Raw genomic sequence first — 20,043 nt, 5'->3', positions numbered from 1 at the left:
GGACATATAGATAAATCATTGAATGAATGTATTCTACTGTTTTGTGTTTTAACCATTTTATGAAGAATCATAATGTTCATGGATTTGTTCAGGTTATGGATAAGATAGCATTTGGATTGCCCATAATTTTGAAATTATTGAGATGTCTTAATTTCTGAAAAGACAAGATGGGTATTCTAGGTTAATCAGTTAAAGCAAACGCATAGAGGCTTAAGAGTGCATGGAATATACTGTTAACACTTACAGTCTCCCTAGCAATGAAATATGTACAGCCTGGAGAGCTTAATGAAATAGAAAGCTAGAAAGGGTATTAATTTCTTATCTAAATATATCCAAAATAAGAATTATTTATCTGAGTGGCAGAGAGAGAGAGAGATCACATCTATTCCCCAGATGCCCACAACAGCCAACTGGGCTGTGGCTGGGCTGAGAATACAATCAGGTCCCCTGTGTGAATGGCAGGAACCCAGTTACTGGATAAATCACTACTACCTACCAGGGTCTGTATTAGCTGGGGACTGGAGTAAGGAACTGGAGCTGGAATAGAACTTGGGTTTGGGAGATACTTATCTGAACCATTAATCTAAATGCCCACTCCCAGTAACATGAATTACTAACAAGATAAGTTAACATTCTTGTTTTTCTTACCAAGGCTAAGAATTTGTATCTTATTTACACTAGCCACATTTCAAAGACTGAGTAGGCACCTGGGACTGTTGGCTACGGCATTGGACAGCACAGAACTATTCTATACTTTGAGAACCACTGCATATGTCATTTGTTCTTAACGTAAGGTCAGTTAGTAAACTAACAGTCAGTGATATTTTTCTTATTTTGTGGCATTTAATTGCTCAGCTTTAGGTTCCTGCTAACTTTGTTGTTTTGTTTGTAAACTCTCCAATATTTCTTTACTATATTTTATTTTGAGTATCTCAACCATGAGTATAAATTGTTTTGTCAGTTACTGGCCACCAGAGGTCAGCCCAACCATATTTAAACTAACTTTATTATGATTAATGCCATATGTTTTTGTTTAATAATTTTTGAACATTATAATCTGAAAAAAATTTAAACATACTAGATAAACTTAAACATAGTCTCATTGCCTAAAAGCTTATATGCTTCTCGACTTTTGCTTTTAATGCTGTGGAAAAGAACAACAAATAATAGCAAGTGTGGGAATAAATTCCTTCCTTCCTGGGTGAACTTAGTTTAGTTGATTTATAAAAACTTAAGAATATATATGCTGAGGCTATTTAATTCTGAAACTTCAAAAGTTAATCTTTAAAGGTAAATTAATTATACATAGAAGTATATAGAATAGGCCGGCTCCGCAGCTTAATAGGCTAATTCTCCGCCTGTGGCGCTGGCACCCCAGGTTCTAGTCTCGGTTGGGTCGCTGGATTCTGTCCCGGTTGCTCCTCTTCCAGTCCAGCTCTCAGCTGTGGCCTGGGAGTGCAGTGGAGGATGGCCCAGATGCTTGGGCCTTGCACCCGCATGGGAGATCAGGAGAAGCACCTGGCTCCTGGCTTTGGATCAGCGCCGGCCACAGTGGCCATGGCGGGGGCGGGGGGGGGGGGGGCGGTGAACCAACGGAAAAAGGAAAACCTTTCTCTCTGTCTCTCTCACTGTCCACTCTGCCTGTCAAAAATAAAAATAAAAAAGTATATAGAATAAATGTGGCTAATTTAGTTTTGATACTCAAAAATTTGGTACCTGGAATGTGGAGTAACTATTATGTCATATCTCTAGGATTTACCTGTGCCTTTGTATAACAGCTGTTTGAAAAATGCAGTCAGCCTTTTTAAGAATGTTTAGAGTAACATAACTGAAACGTCATCAGTTATCCTTGCAAATGCAATCTGGTTTGAAATGAAAACAATAAAAAATATAAGTGGACAAAGTAAAAATATAGGACAGAACAATTAAAAGCCAATAGCTTCCCCTGTCTGACTTAATAACACTTGTAGCATGTGACAGAGATTGAGTATTCTTTCTTTTCAGATTGAACTGTATAATAATACTATAACCTCAGTTTAAAGGGGTTTTTGATTGTTTTTCTTCTTAAAAGTTGAAGTTAAATTCAGATATTAGGGAAAATAGTATGGAAATTCTTCAAAAAACTAAAAATAGAACTGCCATCCACTACTAGGTATATATCTAAGGAAAATTTAAGCAGTCTGTCAGAGACCTCTGTACTACTGTTTATTGCAGCACTATTCACAATAGCTAAGAAATGAAAACAATCTAAGTATCTATCCACTGATAAATCAAAAAAGAAAATGTGGAATATATGCACAATGGAATACAATTCAGCTATAAAAAGGTATGAAACCTTATCATTCACAACAGCATGGATGGGACTGGAGGTCATTTATGTTAAATGAAATAAGGCAAACACAGAAAGACAAGTATCATGATCTACTCATGTGGAGTCTCAAAAAAATAAATAAAAATGATGATCTCATAGAAGTTAAAAGTATAATGGTGATTACCAGAGACTAGGTAGGGAAACAGAGAGAGAGAGTTGGGAAAGGTTGATTAACAGATACTAAGTTGTAGCCAGATAGAAGTAAGTAGTTTAGGGCTTTATTAGATAATGTTAATATATCGTGTATTTCGTATTTAAAAAAAAGCTAGAAGATGGAATTTTAGATGTATTCACAATGAGAAAATGTTAAATGTTTCAGGAGAGAGTTAATGGACATTTTGCTTATTGAACAATGTACACATGTGGCAAAACATCAAATGGTACTTCACGAATATGTTCAGTTTTTGTATGTCAGAAACGTTTGCTTAAAAATTTTTAAGAATCAAAACTAGCATTAAAGGAACAAAAACAATTTCAGAACATTTTCTAAAAAAATAATGATAAAAGCAGAGAGAAAGTTCTAGAGTACAACATTATATTTGTCTAGCATGAAGATTAAAGTTGGGGCCAGCATAGTGGTACAATGGGTTAAGCCACCACCTGCAACACTAGTATCCCATATGGATACAGGTTCAAGTCCCTGCTGCTCTACTTCCAGAGCAGTGCCCTGCTAATGTGCCTAGGAAAGCAGTAGAAAATGACCCAAGTGCTTGGGCCCCAGATACCCATGTGGGAGACCGAGACAGAGTTCCAGGCTCCTGACTTTGTCTTGGCCCAGTGGCAATTTGGGAAGTGAAGTAGAGGATGGAAAATCTCAATGCCTCTTTCTCTAACTCTTGCCTTTCAATAAATTTTTTTTTAGAATGAAGATTCAAGTTTTCATTCTGCCTACAGCAATTTAACAATCTGTATTGTTTGTAAACACAGGTGCATAATAAAAAACTTGGTGACAATGAAAATAGCAAAAAAAAATTATAAACAATTTCCTTTTTATTTCTGTAAAAGTACCATTTTAGATAATCCAGTTTTTATTTGTCTTTATCCAGTGTAGTGCCAAATCAAATGAATATAATTTGAGAATTTTTCTCTCCCTGGAATAAAATATAAAGTGTTTATGTTGTTACTTATTGCAGGCCTTCCTCATTCTTCCATTAATTGTTTCAAATACATTTACTTAGTTAGTTCCGCATGTATTTAGGCACTGTGCTACAACTAAAGTAGTAAAAAGAATGTGTGGAAGCCAGAGAAAAAGTCATTACTGCCCTGTAGCCATACCATATGACCTTATTATTAGCACAATTCGGTGTGCTGAAATGGGATATGTTCACTGACTTTGTTTTGGAAATATACTTTCAGGGTGGTATAAATAATCGTTTCTTGATTCTTTTCTGTTTTTAAACTATGATCTTTAACTCCATACATACTGTTTAGTGGATTCTAATTCGGTTCTACTACACTTGACATATTCACTCCTCCAGTTATAGAAACCTAGACTGTTTCCAAAGAATTTCTTATCATCCCAGATGAAGTTTCAGAGGATATCCTCATAAATGTTGATCTCACAGAGAATTTCTTTACTACATATGACCAGACTAGATTGCTGGATCATAAGATGCACAAATTACTAATTTGGTTATGTAGTACTTTGAGATTGCTCTTCAGAACGATGACCCTAGTATATAATTCCATTCCATCAGCAGTGCCAGTACCTAAAGAGAACCCAAAAACACTTGGCATTGATATTAGGATTGGCCCCCTAAAATACGATATCAGAATATGGCCCCCTAAGAGTTCCCCAATTGTCCCATCTGGGGTGCCATATGATATCACTGTATGCTTATTAATAAATTCCCAATATTAATAAGCCCTGTGGGTTCTTGCCTAATATTCAGAGAATTCTGAATACCGGCATAAATGAATGAGGCAGTATGGTACATTTTTAAGCTTTTATTCAGTGAGAGGAAGTGCATAGGAAAGTGAGAGCTTTATCTGAAAGAGAGGGATAAATCTGGGTTCATACCGAGTACCAGGAACCAGCCACACAGAGGAGCATCTAAGCCAGGAAGCATGAGGCAGGTGGCCCAAAGGCCATGTGTGCTAGAAACAAAGGGCTGTGCGGACCCTGCACTGGCAAAAAGCCAAGGAAAGGAAAGAAAGAGAGAGAAAGAGACCAGAACACAGTGCCCCAGGCTTTTAATCCACTTCCAAAGGGGAGTGGTTAATTAACCTGACTGGCCAGTGGGTGCTCAAGTATGGCCAGGTAGGGTCATGAGGTCACACAGGGGCATAGTGAAGGCATGGTCTTCCAGTTCACAAACCTAATCAGTTTTAACCTGTATGCCTGCCTACAGCATTATCCAGCTTTGTAATTTTTATCAAACTGAAAGCATAACATGATCATGTGGTTAATGCCTCTGAATTTTCTCTTCTGCAAATTAAGGATTTTTTGCTTTACCTATTTCTTTACTGAAGTTGCTACATTTTAAAAATTGATTAGTAGTTCATCTTGTCCTTGATATTATACAGAAGTTTTCAATGTAAACTTTTCCCTCTGAAGTTTTGATTTTTGGCTGTGAAGTAAACTGATAACAGATGGGGGGGGCGGGGGAGACAGATTATATGCTAAACAGGGGAATCACACATAGTTTGAAACTCAACAGATGGATAAGATAGTTGTAGCTGATAGAGAGGTAAACAGGGGCTTGGACGCCTGGTGGATTTGGAGGGATAGAGCACAGGCTATAGAAGGTTGGAAGGAGGGGCACCGTCAGCAAAGGCTGTCTTGCTCTGCAGATTGTCTCCTAGGAGACAGCCAATTGAGATAATCTCTGTCAAGACTACAGGTCAAACCCCAATCATTTTCTTAGGCCGAAAGGAGAATAAGGGGAATTGCTTGAAAATAGAAAATAACTAAAGAAAAAAACAAGAAAAGAAAAAAACCTCTGCCTAAATCTGCTCTCTACTAATGTAGTAGATGTAAATTTCTTTTACCAAAGGACAGCTTTTCAGAGCTATTCTGTTATCTGCAGAGGTCTGTAGTTTCTCTGAAACACCAATTATAAATATACCAAAGAAATATATTTGGGTTAGGATATTTTAATCACCCTCAATATCTTTAGTTCAATCCAGAAATGATTAATTTTGATGGGATTGAATTCCTGGATTTTGTGTATTTGTCTTATGCTTCATGCTTTTTTTATTTAATAAGTCTGTGCCTCAAATCATAGATATCCTCCTGTATCATTCGATTAACTGTATAGTTTTACTATCCCCATTTAGCTCTTTAACCCAGTTTGAGCTCTTCTTTACAAGTAGACTTATAAAAGCATACAGTTTTATTTTTCTTGAGATAATGAACCAGTTGTACTAACATTATACTCTAAATGCATCCATTTCCCTTGCATGTGTGCAAACTGTATCTACTGTTTTCTCAAATAGTAGATACCTCTCTTTCTCAGCTCTGTTTCATTGGACTATTTGGTAGGATTCAGAAGTCTGGAACTACATCTTGGTGTCACACATTGGGGTAGCAGCTGCCCAAGTACTTCAGCCATCATCCACTGGCCTCCCAGGCAAGGTAGCAAGAAGCAGGATAGTAAGAGGAACAGCTCAGATTCAAGTGGCACTCCAGTATAGGATGCTGGCATTACAGGCAGCAGTTTAACCTGCTGTGCAATATCACTTCTACTGATTAATTCTTAGATCCTTTATAGATTTGTAGGGGTTTTTTGGTTTGTTTGTTGTGAAATGTATTAAGGACAACAAAAGTATACACCATGTGAAAGTATTAGAAGAATTTTAAATATCAACATTTGTGCAGTTCCTAGAGTAGTACCTGGAAATCAGTGTGCACTATGCAAGTAACTACATTAAAATGAATGCTCATAGGTTAATGTCAATCCAGGAATCTTGTTGAGCTCTTTCATTAGCTGTAATAGTTTATATATTTGGTTTCTGTTTTTTTAATTAGATGACCATAACATCTGCAAATTAATAGTTTTATTGTCTTCCAATTCATTCATTCTTTTTTTTTTATAACATTGAATAAGACTTTCAATACTCTGTCAGTATAACTCATCATGGTCACCCTTAACTAATCTCACTTTTAAAAGGAAAATATCTCATTTCACTTAGGATAATATTTGCATAAAATCTGGGGGAGATAACTTTTACCAAGGTATGAAGTTCTCTTTCTAATTTGCTAAGAATGTTTTGTTTTTTAATGCCTTAAGAGGTGTTGATCAGGAGCTAAGGAAGGTTAAATATCCACAGCTGATAAAACTGTCTCCTTTTTCCTTTAGTTTTGATGACTTAAATTTTCTGAAACTGAGCTAATTCTTACTCTCCTAGGATAATCTCTACTTCATTATAATATTTTTTCTTTCTTGTTCTTTCTGATTCATCTCTAGATTAAGAATTTTTTACTGTCCTCATAAAAGGAACTGGTTGGCTTTCAACATTTTTTTCTTTCTTCTTGAACAGCTTATGTAAAGTTGGTCACATAACCACAATCTCTGGGAATCCCAGAAAGGTTCTAACATCTAGCAGCTGTACCACCAGGATGGGCCCCCTAAAACTAATCCCAGCCAGCACATTTGAAAGTTAAAAAATAATAATGCCTTTTATAGATGTTAGGAGTTTGGAGCATAAGAGGTCTGTCTGCATTTGCAGAAATAATTTTCTGGGCTAAAACTTCACACTTAAAACACACTTGACCAGTTCATACCAACAAAAGATAAAAATTGTCCAGACTCTCCTTCCCAATTTTATGATTATTCCTAACAGGAAAATCAGTCTTTGCTTATGAGATAGGGGAAAATTTATAAGTCTTCTTGGTCACCATCCATGCTCTTGAATAGCCTGCAGTTAGATGGATAATTATGTTACCCAGTGCTTTCAGGCTTTAATATCATGTCTCTAGTCTTCTCATTCACAGGTTAAGGCCACCCTTCCAGATAGTCCAACCACTAAGTCATCAGTTTCCAAGGGCGTTTGCATCACCTATGGAAAACATCGGATCTTTGCACACCAGATATCCTTGACAACTCATCTCATCACTCCCCTGCACACAAGTTTCTGTACCAACGGACAACCAAGGCAACTACCAAGCTTGCTTTTCACTACCAAGTAGCTAGAATATCACTGCCAACAAAACAGAGTGCACAAAGTATCTCTTCACATTATCACTAATAATTGAGATTGCACTAAGAAAATCAGCTTGCCTAAATGAGGACCCCTTCTCTTGTTGGTAGCCAGGATTCGAAGGAGATACACTGTAACCTGTGCCACTGGTAAGTGACTAACAAACACTTTTACCCACTGAACTGGTCCTGAGGACTGAGATATCTTCTTTGTAAGTGAAGAATATACAACATTATCTTGAAGAACTGCAGTTGTGTGGGCCACAGGCAGACTTTGTGTGCATAGTGGACTGAGAGAAACAAATTAATCTTGGTGAAAGGATTTTCCGTCTATTTTCTATTTGCCAATGTTAGTCAGTATTTTGCTGGCTTAGATTGTTGTCTTTTTCTGGTTCCTTGCTCTGTTTTATTCTAATGGGTCCCAGAAATCCATCTCCTGACCCCTTATCAGAATCAGAAAGTGAAGAAGAAGAAAATTTTAGCTACCTAAATGAGAACTCTGGGGAAGAGTGGGATTCCTCTGAAGAAGAGGACCCCATGGTACCCAACCTAACACCTCTTGAGAGTCTTGCCTGGCAGGTTAAGTGCCTTTTAAAATATTCTACAACTTGGAAACCTTTAAATCCTAATTCCTGGTTATATCACGCTAAACTCTTAGATCCAAGCACACCAGTCCATATACTTCGAGAGATAGGTCTAAGACTCTCTCATTGTTCCCACTGTGTCCCCAAACTGGAACCAATCCCTGAATGGCCCCCTCTGGCTTCTTGTGGAGTTCCACCTTTTCAAAAGCCCCTTATAAGTCCCAGCCGGCTGTCTAGAGATCGTGCTACTCTAAATGGAGCACTGCAATTTGCCACCAAACAGTTAAGCCGAACATTGAGTAGAGCCACTCCCATTCCTGAATACCTAAAACAGATCCCCAATTCATGTGTTTCTGGTTGTTGTTGTGGCTGGCTAACTAAAACTGTTAAAGAAACTACCAGAACTGAACCCATTAACACTACTTACTCCTACACTGACTTCCAAAAGGCAGTTAACAAACTCTTAACTGCATCCCTATAAAGATCCACCATTGGATACCTCTATGTTACTACGTAAGAAAGAGGTAAAAATTAATCATTAGACAGCCCACAGTTGAGAAACTCATGTTTTCTCAATCAACCTGTGCCATGTCATGGCAAGCCAAAGTAGTGCCATGTATTGAATGTGCCCGAGGTCTGTAATTCAACTACAGAAATATGCATGGTGAGCATACTCTGACAAATCCTATGGATAAAATGAGAACTTCGATGGAGAATTAGTCAAAAAAGATCATATTACAAAAGATAAGCTGAATATTCCTTATACTCAGGATTTACCTCCTCCGTAGTTTACTCTGCCTATGTGATGTACTTTAACTGGATACCTGATTTATTAACAGAAAGGAAAAAGACTTCCTTGTTTGTTACCCAACCATTAGAACAGCCATTGTGGAGAGCAAGAATTTTACTACCCTCAGCAAAGTGAACACACTGTGAAATTGAGTTCTAGTGAGGGAGGTGAATTAAATTGGATACCCAGAGGAAAATGATGGGAATATGTATTCTCCCCTGGCTTTTCAATAAGGTATACCTACATATGGATATATGTATATATACATATAGGTATACATTTCAGGGTTCCAATTTTTTGAGAGAGTATTCAGTTTCAAAACTAGCTACACTACTACAAACATATTGTGGAACCTGCTGTTGCCGTCATCATTCTGAATCATAGACTCCTCCATGTTTTTGGCTAAATTAGCCTGAAAGATCATCCCTTGGGATTAAACAGAAACCTGCTGTATAGAGAATGTTTCCCAAATCTTGTCATTCAGATGTTTGCCAAGAGCAAATAAAGCACATTCCAAAAGATTAATAGGAAAAGACTAAGAGAGCATTTATGCTTTCAGCGTTAAATGCTAATATATTGAAATGTCTTATCTATAGAACATTTCCTGGAGCAGTTTATGCACTTTCCACATCCATTGCAAATTTTTTTGAATCATAACTTTAAAGAAGTTTCCATTAGAAATCTCAGCTGACATCCTGAAGTTAAGAGCTACAACAGCATTGTTTTTCTAAATAGATTAGCTTTAGCTTTTCTTTTGGCTGAACAACAAAAAGAATAGGTACTCTTATATATGAGTCTTAGGAGTATTTATTTACTTGAATGAAAACAGAAATCAACACCCATAAAATGAAATGCACAAGACCACTGAATCTTTTCAGACACTCTGCAATAAAGAATGAAACCTGTGTGTGGTGCCGGTTGACTGGGAATCAAAAAACAGATTGCTAAAAGTATATAATATATCTTCTTTATTTTAGTTTTGCTTTTTCCTGTTCCCTGTAATTAATTGCTATATGCAAAGTAGTATAAAAGAAGTATTGATGGAATCAGAAATTCTTTAAATGTATAGCATCTTTAAGGAGAGAAGAATGTTTATACTGTAATAAACTTAATAATAAGATTTCTGCTGAGCCTCAGATGTCCTGTCTTAAGGAAAAAGAGGGGTATTGTAATAAGTAGAAAAAATATATTTGTTAGTGGAAATTACTGTCCTGAAACTATATCATATTGTTAGTATAACTGAATGTAACAGAAACTTCCTTTGTAGATGTTCTGTGAAATTGGTTTTAAAATGTTATAAGAACCTGTTGCTTTCTTTTTAAGCTGGGTAAGGGTGGGAGGAGGTAGTGAAGAAATCTAAAAATTAAAATGTTGATATTTATGTATCATAATACTCCTTTTCTGTGTGTGTGTATAAAAGTGCCTTGTTCATGACTGCATTTTTCTATTCACTCCAAAAGGAAGCCTTTCCCCAGCTTGGCAGCTGAATAAACCAACAGCTTTGTACATGCTGAATGGAGTATGGTCATTTGTCCTCAACAGATGAAACAAATCCTGCTTTGGTTAAGGCATATTGAACATTTGCAAAGTACTGAATAGGGTTAATAGATATGGTATCTATGTAGTATCTGATAAGAAGTGACTTGGTATCTTTAGAAAAGAAACACACTTAAAGAAAATGTCTCATATGCAGTCAAGACCTAAAGTTGGCCCATTTGTTTCTATATTTTACTCCCAGGTTGGACAAAATGATAGATACCTGAAATAATTCTTAAGCTATCTTTCTGTGTGTCATAGATGTGGGATTCAGGATGAATTTACTACTTTCACACTTTCCCTAAGTAGGCCACTGATAAATGCAGACACCATAATTAGGATAGAGAGACGAATTTATTTTGTTTGTAGCAGTAGTTACTGAAGAAGTGATGAAACAGAATTTCCAAAACAGTGAACATTAATGTCACTTACAGGTGTTTTTCTCCCTTGGTATGGATAGGCAGCCTTTTATTTGAAGCTGCCTGGATACCTTGAGCCTAGGATACCATCACTGTCTTCTAACCCCATCTGCTTCCTAAGAAAAGGAAAAAATTAACACATCCCAAAAGGAGGGCAGATGGTGGGGCCCATGTAGTTGATTTTCCTGCTGAGGTTCTTGCCACATTTATCTACCTTAAAAACTCTGTGATGAAAACAATGTTTTGTTATTAAATTGTTAAAGCAATTAGAGAACTTAGATGTCACTTAGATTGTTTTACTGATACATAAATTGTCTTCCATATCTAATAAATGGCTTTCCACTTTTGGCTCCAGTGTTTGAGAACTTGTGTCATTTGAAGTAACCCATTACTTTTAAATATCTTGTTAGAACTTTAGTTATTCATCCAATAATATAGAGAACTGCTAAGCACAGTCCAGAGACTGGAAATGCAAAACCATATACCAAACATACGCAATTTGTTTTAAACCTGTGAACTAATATTCATTACTCCATTTCTGCTGTCTAGGGTTACTTTATATGTGCTAAATTCAAAGAGTTAAAAGCTTGAAGTGTTTTTACTCAAATGGCTAGTGTTGATAGAAAAGGCCCAGAAACTCTGAAGTCTTTGTGCAGGCTTCTGGCTTGTTAGTCCATCAATGAACCAATATCTGTTGTGCTGCTGGAAACCGGAAGCTACAGTAGCTGGCATCTGCCACTGAGTAGTCTGCATTCGTTCACTAGCCTTGTCAAAAGGAAAATCTCGGATGTATGGTTGACTCTTCTAAACACAATTTAGTTAGTGGCTGTGTATTTGAGTCTGATAATTGTTTGCAGTTCCCAACCTCTTTCAGTTGGTAGCAACAGTGAGATTAAAGTTTTGGGAGTGAAACTAAGAAGAAGGAGGAATGAAACCACACTGACCTGACATTGGCTACCCATTTTCTGTGAGCTGGGAGAGCTATAACTAGGTCTTCAATGACATGTGGAAAGTGAATGCCTGGTTTAAAAAAAAAAAAAAAATTGTAGCAGGAAGATAGCATCAAGATTGTTTCTTCCAGTGTGAAGTCAAATTTATATTAGCAGTTTAGGATTGGATCATAAACATTAATTTGACAGAAATTTAGGCAGTTTATTTTGGAGATCGTGGCTGACACATGATATGAAAACTCCTGGGATCATTTGGGGAATAAAATACTACATAACCAGTAATATTTAGAAGGAGACTTAGAATCCTGGTCAACCTAATAAGATCTAAACTGAGTTCACAGTCCCTAACACAAACTGAGCTGATGAGCTATCAAATCAGATTGTAACAAATTGAATAAAGTAGTCTAAATGAGTGTTGCAGTTGGTAAAAGAAGGAAGTAGTAGTTATCTTCTTATTTAAAAGAAAATGATTATGTTTGGGTTAATTGCTAAGCTTATTTCTGGTAGTACCCTTCCATCTATGTTAGCTGTGAGGCCTGACATGCCAGGATATCAACTAATGTTTTTCAAGGTATTAATTAGGTAATGGTCCATTTGGAGCAACTTCATTGGGAGGTATCCAACAATTGGAATAGTCCAAGGTTGTAACCAACTTCCATAAAAAAAAAAAAAAAAAAAAAGACCCTACATTGGTTCTGCAGCTGTACCCTGAGTAATCAGAATTCTTAATAGAGTGGAGAAGTCTGGTGACATAGTTGAGTGGCCCACTTGAAAAACCTGAATTCCTGCTACCATTAATGTTGACTACAAACAATGCATTCCATGGGGACTTTGCATAAAGTGTATTACATGGTGTTGACCCCCACCCCCATTTTTATTTGGTAGTGAAGTATACTTTTTCAGTAGTTTGCATACTTTGGTCCAAGGCCCAGTTTTTTCTTTGAACCCAGATTATTTATTGTGTTCACATTCTACTTAGAATATTTTTTCTTTAAATGTGTTTGATTGCCAGGTTTAGCAAATTAAAATACATGACACCCAAATAAATCTGAATTTCAGATAATGAAACATGAAACATATACCCCAAGAAACTTGTCATTTATCTAAAATTCAAATTTAATTGGCTTACTATGTTTTACTTGGCAACCCTGTAAATGTGTTAGTAGCATTAATTAATCTTGGTTTGTAGTCAGTTGTTCCTGTGGAACAGTCTGACTGCATTATGTAATTTTTTTTACCTCTAAATATTTGGGAGTTTGGAAGGCTCACATATAGTTGACCCAGGGTTAAAACTTGTTGGGTGGTGGTGGGGAGGCCCAGTGGCATTATGAAATTTATTTATGAGAGATACATGATGTTTAGCTAAATTAATTACACAACCATTACAACATTTCCAGATACAAATTTTCAAAACACTCTCTCAATAATGAGTCCTTTGGATTGTTTGTTGTTTGTGTGTTTTAAGCAGCTACTTTTTCATTCTTTACTATGAAGAGAAACATTAAGAGTATAACTATTTTTTTTAATACCTGATAGGTAGAATATTTCTGGAAGCCATTCTTCATTGCAGAAAATGTCCACAAATTTGGAGCACCTATCTCTGCCTTGCAGAACCCCCAAAAGACTCAAGGATATGAAGACAAAAGATACCCTGGAAGGTGGGCATGAAGTGCTCTATATTGAAAACAAGGGAATTATTTGAAAGCTTATTTTAGCCCTCCTTTTGCTGAATCTTTCTCTAGCAAATAATAAAGGGTTATTCTCTGGAGAAACTGAGCCAAACAGAACTGGGAATCGGGCAGGATGGTGATAGTGATGTGCTATATTAAAGAGGGTGATTCAAAGAATATCAGTATTCCGAGTATTGTGGGCCTCTAGTCAACAAGGCTACAGAATCTAGCTGACTGAGCTCATTCATACTCAGTCTTTCTCACCCTACCCAACACAAAAATGAACAATGAGCAATGGAAAAAAAAAATGGCTTGATACTTAATTATTTGTTACAGTAAAACCTGGAGTCCGTAAGATCTGTTCATTCATGCACAGTTTTTAGTCGCTTGAAATCACTATATACTGGCCTTCAACAACCAGGCAGTCAACCAAATACTGCTACAGGATTTACTCGGCTCCCCACCCAGGAGACAGCGGCCTGAAACATTGCCCCATGCCAGCGAAGAGTACCTCATCGTCCCACGTCAGCAGGAAGTAGCTCTAAAGACAGATCATCGTCCCTCTACCCCTCCTGGACTTTTGGGACAAATGTAACCCCATACAAATCCTGCTTTATAAAAAACAAAAGGGGAGAATGTTAGGAAACTGGTGCAGTTTTAGCCAGGTGGCCGCATGGCCTAGCTACCTGAGCCAGGCTCCACCCCCATCCTAATGGGATTCACTGCTCCTGCTTCCCTGCCCGCCCTCAGGCAAAGTTTTAAAAGGGCCTGTTCCAGAGTGTTCTCTAGGTCCTTCTCTCCTGCACTCTCTTGGCTCCTCTCCTCCTCTCTGTCTCTCTTCTCCCTCCTCTCTGTCTCTCTCTCTTATAGTCTCCTTCTCTCTTTTTCCTTTGCCGCCCCTTTACTCCTGTCTGTAGGGTGTTCCCCCAATAAACCCTTTCCCTTAAAAAAAATAAAAAAACACTATATACTGATAACCAAGAATCATTTGAGGAAATTTGCAAATGAAGGTTGAACATGATATGTCCCAAGGAAGCTGTGATGGTCTCAGAAGTAGAATATATACATATATATATATATATGTATTTCCATGAAATAAGAACAGAGTGCTATTTTTTTAAAAAAAATCATAAAATAAGAGCTAATGGAAAAAAAGAGGGGGAACAACATTAAACATTCAGTAGATGAGAAATGAAATTTCAAAAAGGATGAAAATGCTGAGATGAAAGGTAGACAAAAAAAAAAAAAAAAAAACTAGAATAACAGAATGAAATGCAACATTTGGTTGGTAAGAGTTCCAAAAGCACAGAGACAGAATGTGAAGGATGTGGGAGTCCATTTTATGAAATTTTAGGACATTATTCCCCTAAATTAAAATGATCCACCAAGTGCCCAGCACAATGAATTTTTAAAAATAAAAGTGTGACAACATATTTCAGCATGACAGGGTTACAGATCCTAAAAGCTTCCAAATGGGAGTTGTGGGAGTCAGGGAACAGGTTACATGAAAAAAAGGATATTTTCAGAACAGCATTTAGGCTTATTGGTAGCAATACCAGATGCTGGGAAGCTAAGAAACCAAGGCCTTTAAATTTAAAAAGGAGAAAGGTTTTCAGCCTAGAATTCAGTACCCAGATATCTGAGGGTGGGACTAAATTAAAGGCATCTTTGCTTTCATGGTCTCAAAATTTTATCTTACCATCTTCCCTTTATTAGGAAGCCACTGGAGGATATGCTTTGCCAAAACAAGGGAGTAATCCAAATAAGAACTCATGGGATCCTGAAACTGTAATATCTCACAAAGGAGATGTAAGAATGAAAGTCCCAGGATGACCACTACATCCAGTAAGTAGTATGAGGGTTCCAGGAAGTATTTCTCTAGGAAAATATGGAGACTAGAACAAGGAGTAACACAGATCGTGGGACTTTGGGGAAAAGAAAGAGAAAGACAAGTATTTGGAGAACTAGGTTAATGATAAAATGAGGCAATTAGAAGTACACCAAATACACATTTTGGATGTGTGTCACCGTGTCACAAGAATGAAACTGAAGTTTTATTTTACTCTTAAGGAGTAATTATAAATTTAGTAACCAAATTTTAGAGGTTTGACATTTAAAATGTAGTAAAATTGCAGCACTGTTAGCTGTTAGGTTGGTCCTTCAAACATCATATTATACAATTACAATAAATGCTCACCTTTAATAAGATGGGCACTACAGAAGATGTGTTCAGAAAATTAAAAGGGTTCCATAAACTTGTTCTGGAAAAGAAACTTTGTGCCTTGCTTAGGAAAATCTCAGAAAATTGTTTTTTTTAAAGATTTATTTATTTATTTGCAAGTCAGAGTTACACAGAGAGAGGAGAGGCAGAGAGAGAGAAAGGTCTTCTATCCAATGGTTCAATCCCCAATTGGCCACAACAGCCGGAGCTGCGCTGATCCGAAGCCAGGAGCTTCTTCTGGGTCTCCCACGTGAGTGCAGGGGCCCAAGGACTTGGGCCATCTTCTACTGCTTCCGAGGCCATAGCAGAGAGCTGGATGGGAAGTGGAACAGCTGGGACTCGAACTGGCACCCATATGGGACGACGGTGCTCCAGGCCAGGACATTAACCAGCTGCGCTACCGCGTCAGCCCCCCAAAAAATGTTTTGAGATCCAGAGGATAAATAATCTTTCTCTCTCTCCCTCTCTCTGTTATTCTTCCTTTCAAATAAATAAATGTTCTTTTAAAATTCATATCAAGATGTATACACCAGGCTTGCATTGTGGCAAAATAAGCTAACCTTCCACCTACATGGCCGGAATCCCATATGGACACCAGCTCAAGTCCTGGCTGCTCTACTTCCTATACAGCTCCCTGTTAATGTGCCTGGGAAAGCAGTGGAGGATGGCCAAAATCCTTGGGTCCCTGCACCCATGGGGAAGTCCTGGCTTCAGCCTGGCCCAGCCCTAGCTCTTGCAGTCATTTGGGGAGTGAATCAGTAGATGGAAGATTGGGGTGTGTGTGTGTGTGTCTCCCTCTCTCTTTGTAACTCTGCCTTTCGAATAAATAAAATAAACCTTTTTTAAAAAGGTGTATATACTCAGATCAAACTACTAAATTCTGATTCCCCAGTACCTCTTCCCAACTTATATCCCCCGGAAATACCTACTCTATAGTTTTCCTTGTTCTCAAATTTCATGTGAATGGGATCATATAGTAAGTATTGTTTTATGCCTGGTTTCTTTCACCAGTGTACTGGTTTATTTCCTTTTTACTGCTATAAACAATTCCATTATACAGAATACCATAATTTGAGTTCTTTGCATTTTTGGCTATTACCAACAAAGCTGCAATAAATATTCTTTGATTTTTGCGAATATGTACAGTCATTCTTGAGTTTATACTTTGGAGTCAAGTTGTAGTGTTACAGTGTAGTTCCATTTTAATTTTAGTAAAACTACAAACACTTTCCAAAGTTATTGTATCATTTTACATTTATCCACATCATTGTATGGAAGTTCTAGCTGCTCCTTATCTTTACAAACACCTGGGATCGTCAGTCCTTTTACTCTGATCCATTCTATTGCTGTGTATTGGTATCTCATTGTGGCTTTGATTTACATTTCTGGGATTAATGATGCTAAGCATGTTTTCATTTGTTTATTTTTCTTTCAGATACCACTTTTGAAAGTAATTTTTCGGCCGGCGCTGCAGCTCACTAGGCTAATCCTCCGCCTTGCGGCGCCGGCACACCAGGTTCTAGTCCCGGTCAGGGCGCCGGATTCTGTCCCGATTGCCCCTCTTCCAGGCCAGCTCTCTGCTGTGGCCAGGGAGTGCAGTGGAGGATGGTCCAAGTCCTTGGGCCCTGCACCCGCATGGGAGACCAGGATAAGTACCTGGCTCCTGCCTTCGGATCAGCACAGTGCGCTGGCCGCAGCGCACCAGCCGCGACAGCCATTGGAGGGTGAACCAATGGCAAAGGAAGACCTTTCTCTCTGTCTCTCTCTCTCACTGTCCACTCTGCCTATCAAAAAATAAAAAAAAAAAAATAAATAAATAAATAAATAAAAAATAAAAAAAGAAAGTAATTGCTCAATCTTCTGCCCACTTGTCAATTAGATTATCTTTTTTCTTATTGATTTGTAAGATTTTTTTTCACTTATTTTAGAGGTAGAAAGGGACAGACAAAAGAAAGGGCTCCCATCATCTGCTGGTTCACTCTCACAATGCTCCCAAGGGCTAGGGTTGAATTGGTCTTGAAGCCAGAAGCCAGGAACAAAATCCATGTTTCCCAAGTGAGTAGCAGGAACCCATTTACTTGAGCCATCACTGCTGCCTGTAGTAACAATAAGCTGGAGCCAGGAACCAGAGTCTGGTATTCCAATACAGAATGTGGACATCTTAACTGCTAGGACAAACATCTGCCCCAGGAATCCTTTATATACACTGTGTATTATATGCTTGTCAGAAATATGTGTTATGAATATCTGCTGCTCTTGTATGCCTTATGTTTTCACTTTCTTAATGATATATATACTTTGTAAAGTAGTTTTTAATTTTGAGGAGATCCATTTCATCAGGTCTTTTTGTATTATGGTTAGTGCTTTAGCAAATCTTTACTAACTTAAATGTTATGAAGATATTCTCTGATATTATTTTTAGAAGATTTACAGCTTTAGCTTTCATAGTTAAGTCACATTTTCAGACTTGATTAATGAGAACAGAATATTTTAGATATCTCATTTTCCTCTGGTACTTTCTCCTTTTCTTCATACTCTACATTCTTTATCCAATTATTTATAATATAAGGAAAAGATAAATTAATTATGGTTTTACAATTTTCAGATTGCCAGCATTGTGAGGAATTTATCCTATAAAATCAGATACATCAAGATCAATTTACTAGCTTTATAAAATTGTGTACCTAGCCTGCCCCAGCTTTAATTTCCTAATCTGTAGAATGAGAATAACAAGTACCTTACAGGAGGCAAGTATAGGTGTGAAGGGTTCACACAGTACCCAAAGCCCATTGGTGGTCCAATAAATGTTCTTACACCCCCACATTTCGTACAGAGCTTAATTCTTTAAAAAAAAAAAAAAAGATTTATTTTTTATTTGAAAGAGTTACAGAGAGAGGTCGAGACAGAGAGAGAGGTCTTCCAACCACTGTTTCACTCCCCAAATGGCTGCAACAGCTAGACCTGAGCCCATCTGAAGCCAGGAGCCAGGAGCTTCATCTGGGTCTCCAACGTGTGTGCAGGGACTCAAGGATTTGGGCCATCTTCCACTACTTTCCTAGGTGCATTAGCAGGGAGCTGGATCGGAAGTAGAGCAGCGGGACCCGAACTGGCATGCATATGGGATGCCCGCATTGCAAGCCAGGGCTTTAAGCCGCTGTGCCACAGCACCGGCCCCCAGAGCTTAATTCTTTCCTGCCTTCTATTCATTTCTGATAGTATAAAGGAACACAATAATCACAATCCTGGAAAATCCTAGGAGCTGCAGAGGACTCTTTCCAACACAGGCTAGATCATGGTACTATGATTACAGTAGCTATCTTCCAAGAAGCTGATATGGGAATCTGATTTTCCCACTGTCTTCTATTATAAAGTTAAGAGTAAAATGTATCCTACTGGAAAATATTTTGGCCCCAGACTTAATAAAATCATATTTAAAGAACTAAAACTTGAGATTAGCCTGCAGTTTTACTAAACTTTAGTGTGAATGAGATCATCCAGAGTAGTGGTTCTCAATTTGAAATCTACTAAACATCACCTTTAAAAATTTTTTTATTTATTTATTTGAGTTGCTGAGTTACAGAGACAGAGAGTGAGAGAGAGAGGTCTTCTATCCACTGGTTCACTTTTCAAATGGCCCCAGTGGCCACAGCTGGGCCGATCCAAAGCCAGGAGCCAGGAGCTTCCTCCAGGCCTTGCACGTGGATGCAGGGACCCAAGCACTTGGGCCATCTTCCAATGCTTTCCCATGCTATCAGCATGGAGCTGGATTGAAAATGGAGCAGCTGGGACTCAAACCGGTGCCCATATGGGATGCTTGCACCACAGGCGGAGGCTTAGCCTACTACATCACAGCACCAGCCTCGAACATCACCTTTTTTATAATATCAATGTTGCTATTTTGAAATTCATAGATAATATGCTTTATTTACACATTTTTTAAATTGGCTTAATTTCTTAATAGTAATGTAAAGGAAAAATGAAAGGGAAGTTATTGCAATTAAATAACATGTTTTCAATATGTAAATGCTCTAGTGCAATGAGCTATCACTTAGTACTCAAATGCATGCATGTGTAAGTAGACTCACCATGGATGTGGCAGCTACAAGTCTGTTGTAGTGACAGTCAAATACCATGAGCCACTTGGTCACTGATGATGTGATTTTCCAAGGTGGTGAACAACTTTTGGTAAAGTTCTGGACCAAAAGGCTAATTTTCCTCTAGCTTGCAATGATTGAATTCATATAAAATTTAGTGTGTATCAAGTCCCTAATACTCTATACAATGTGGAATTAAAATGTGAATTCCTATCCCCCACCCACCCCAAGATTTTGACTAAAGGGATGTAAAAGTCCCAAGAATCT

The 20,043-nt window shown here is 37.7% G+C and overlaps 2 protein-coding genes across 5 annotated transcripts in view; both read left to right on the top strand.

Moving 5' to 3' along the window:
* Nucleotides 1–20,043, top strand: part of FAM184B (family with sequence similarity 184 member B) — a 141,868-nt gene that overhangs the window by 1,199 nt on the left and 120,626 nt on the right. Inside the window, exons 2-5 of one of the 4 annotated variants that reach the window (XR_016229783.1) lie at nucleotides 7,293–7,662; nucleotides 13,328–13,449; nucleotides 15,178–15,306; nucleotides 17,118–17,526. The gene's annotated coding sequence lies outside the window, so the exon portion shown is untranslated. Of the gene's footprint in view, nucleotides 1–7,292; nucleotides 7,663–13,327; nucleotides 13,450–15,177; nucleotides 15,307–17,117; nucleotides 17,527–20,043 lie in introns of those variants that run through there. The other 3 variants (XR_016229782.1, XM_089326975.1, XM_089326976.1) reach the window with 3 other exon arrangements.
* DCAF16 (DDB1 and CUL4 associated factor 16) lies at nucleotides 7,786–10,401 on the top strand. Its single transcript, XM_089326978.1, has one exon. It carries the CDS (start codon nucleotides 7,927–7,929, stop codon nucleotides 8,575–8,577), a length of 651 nt encoding a protein of 216 aa, XP_089183104.1. The 5' UTR covers nucleotides 7,786–7,926; the 3' UTR covers nucleotides 8,578–10,401.

Source organism: Oryctolagus cuniculus, chromosome 2, assembly GCF_051225735.1.
Source record: "Oryctolagus cuniculus isolate XC-2025 breed Fujian yellow rabbit chromosome 2, ASM5122573v1, whole genome shotgun sequence".
NCBI classification, from domain to species: domain Eukaryota; kingdom Metazoa; phylum Chordata; class Mammalia; order Lagomorpha; family Leporidae; genus Oryctolagus; species Oryctolagus cuniculus.
The sequence above is the reverse complement of the archived record's forward strand: the minus strand, read 5'-3'. Positions and strand labels throughout refer to the sequence as shown.

Coding starts and splice junctions, on each gene's coding strand:
- DCAF16 (XM_089326978.1), top strand. CDS start 7,927: ATGGGTCCCAGAAATCCATCTCCTGACCCCTTATCAGAATCAGAAAGT.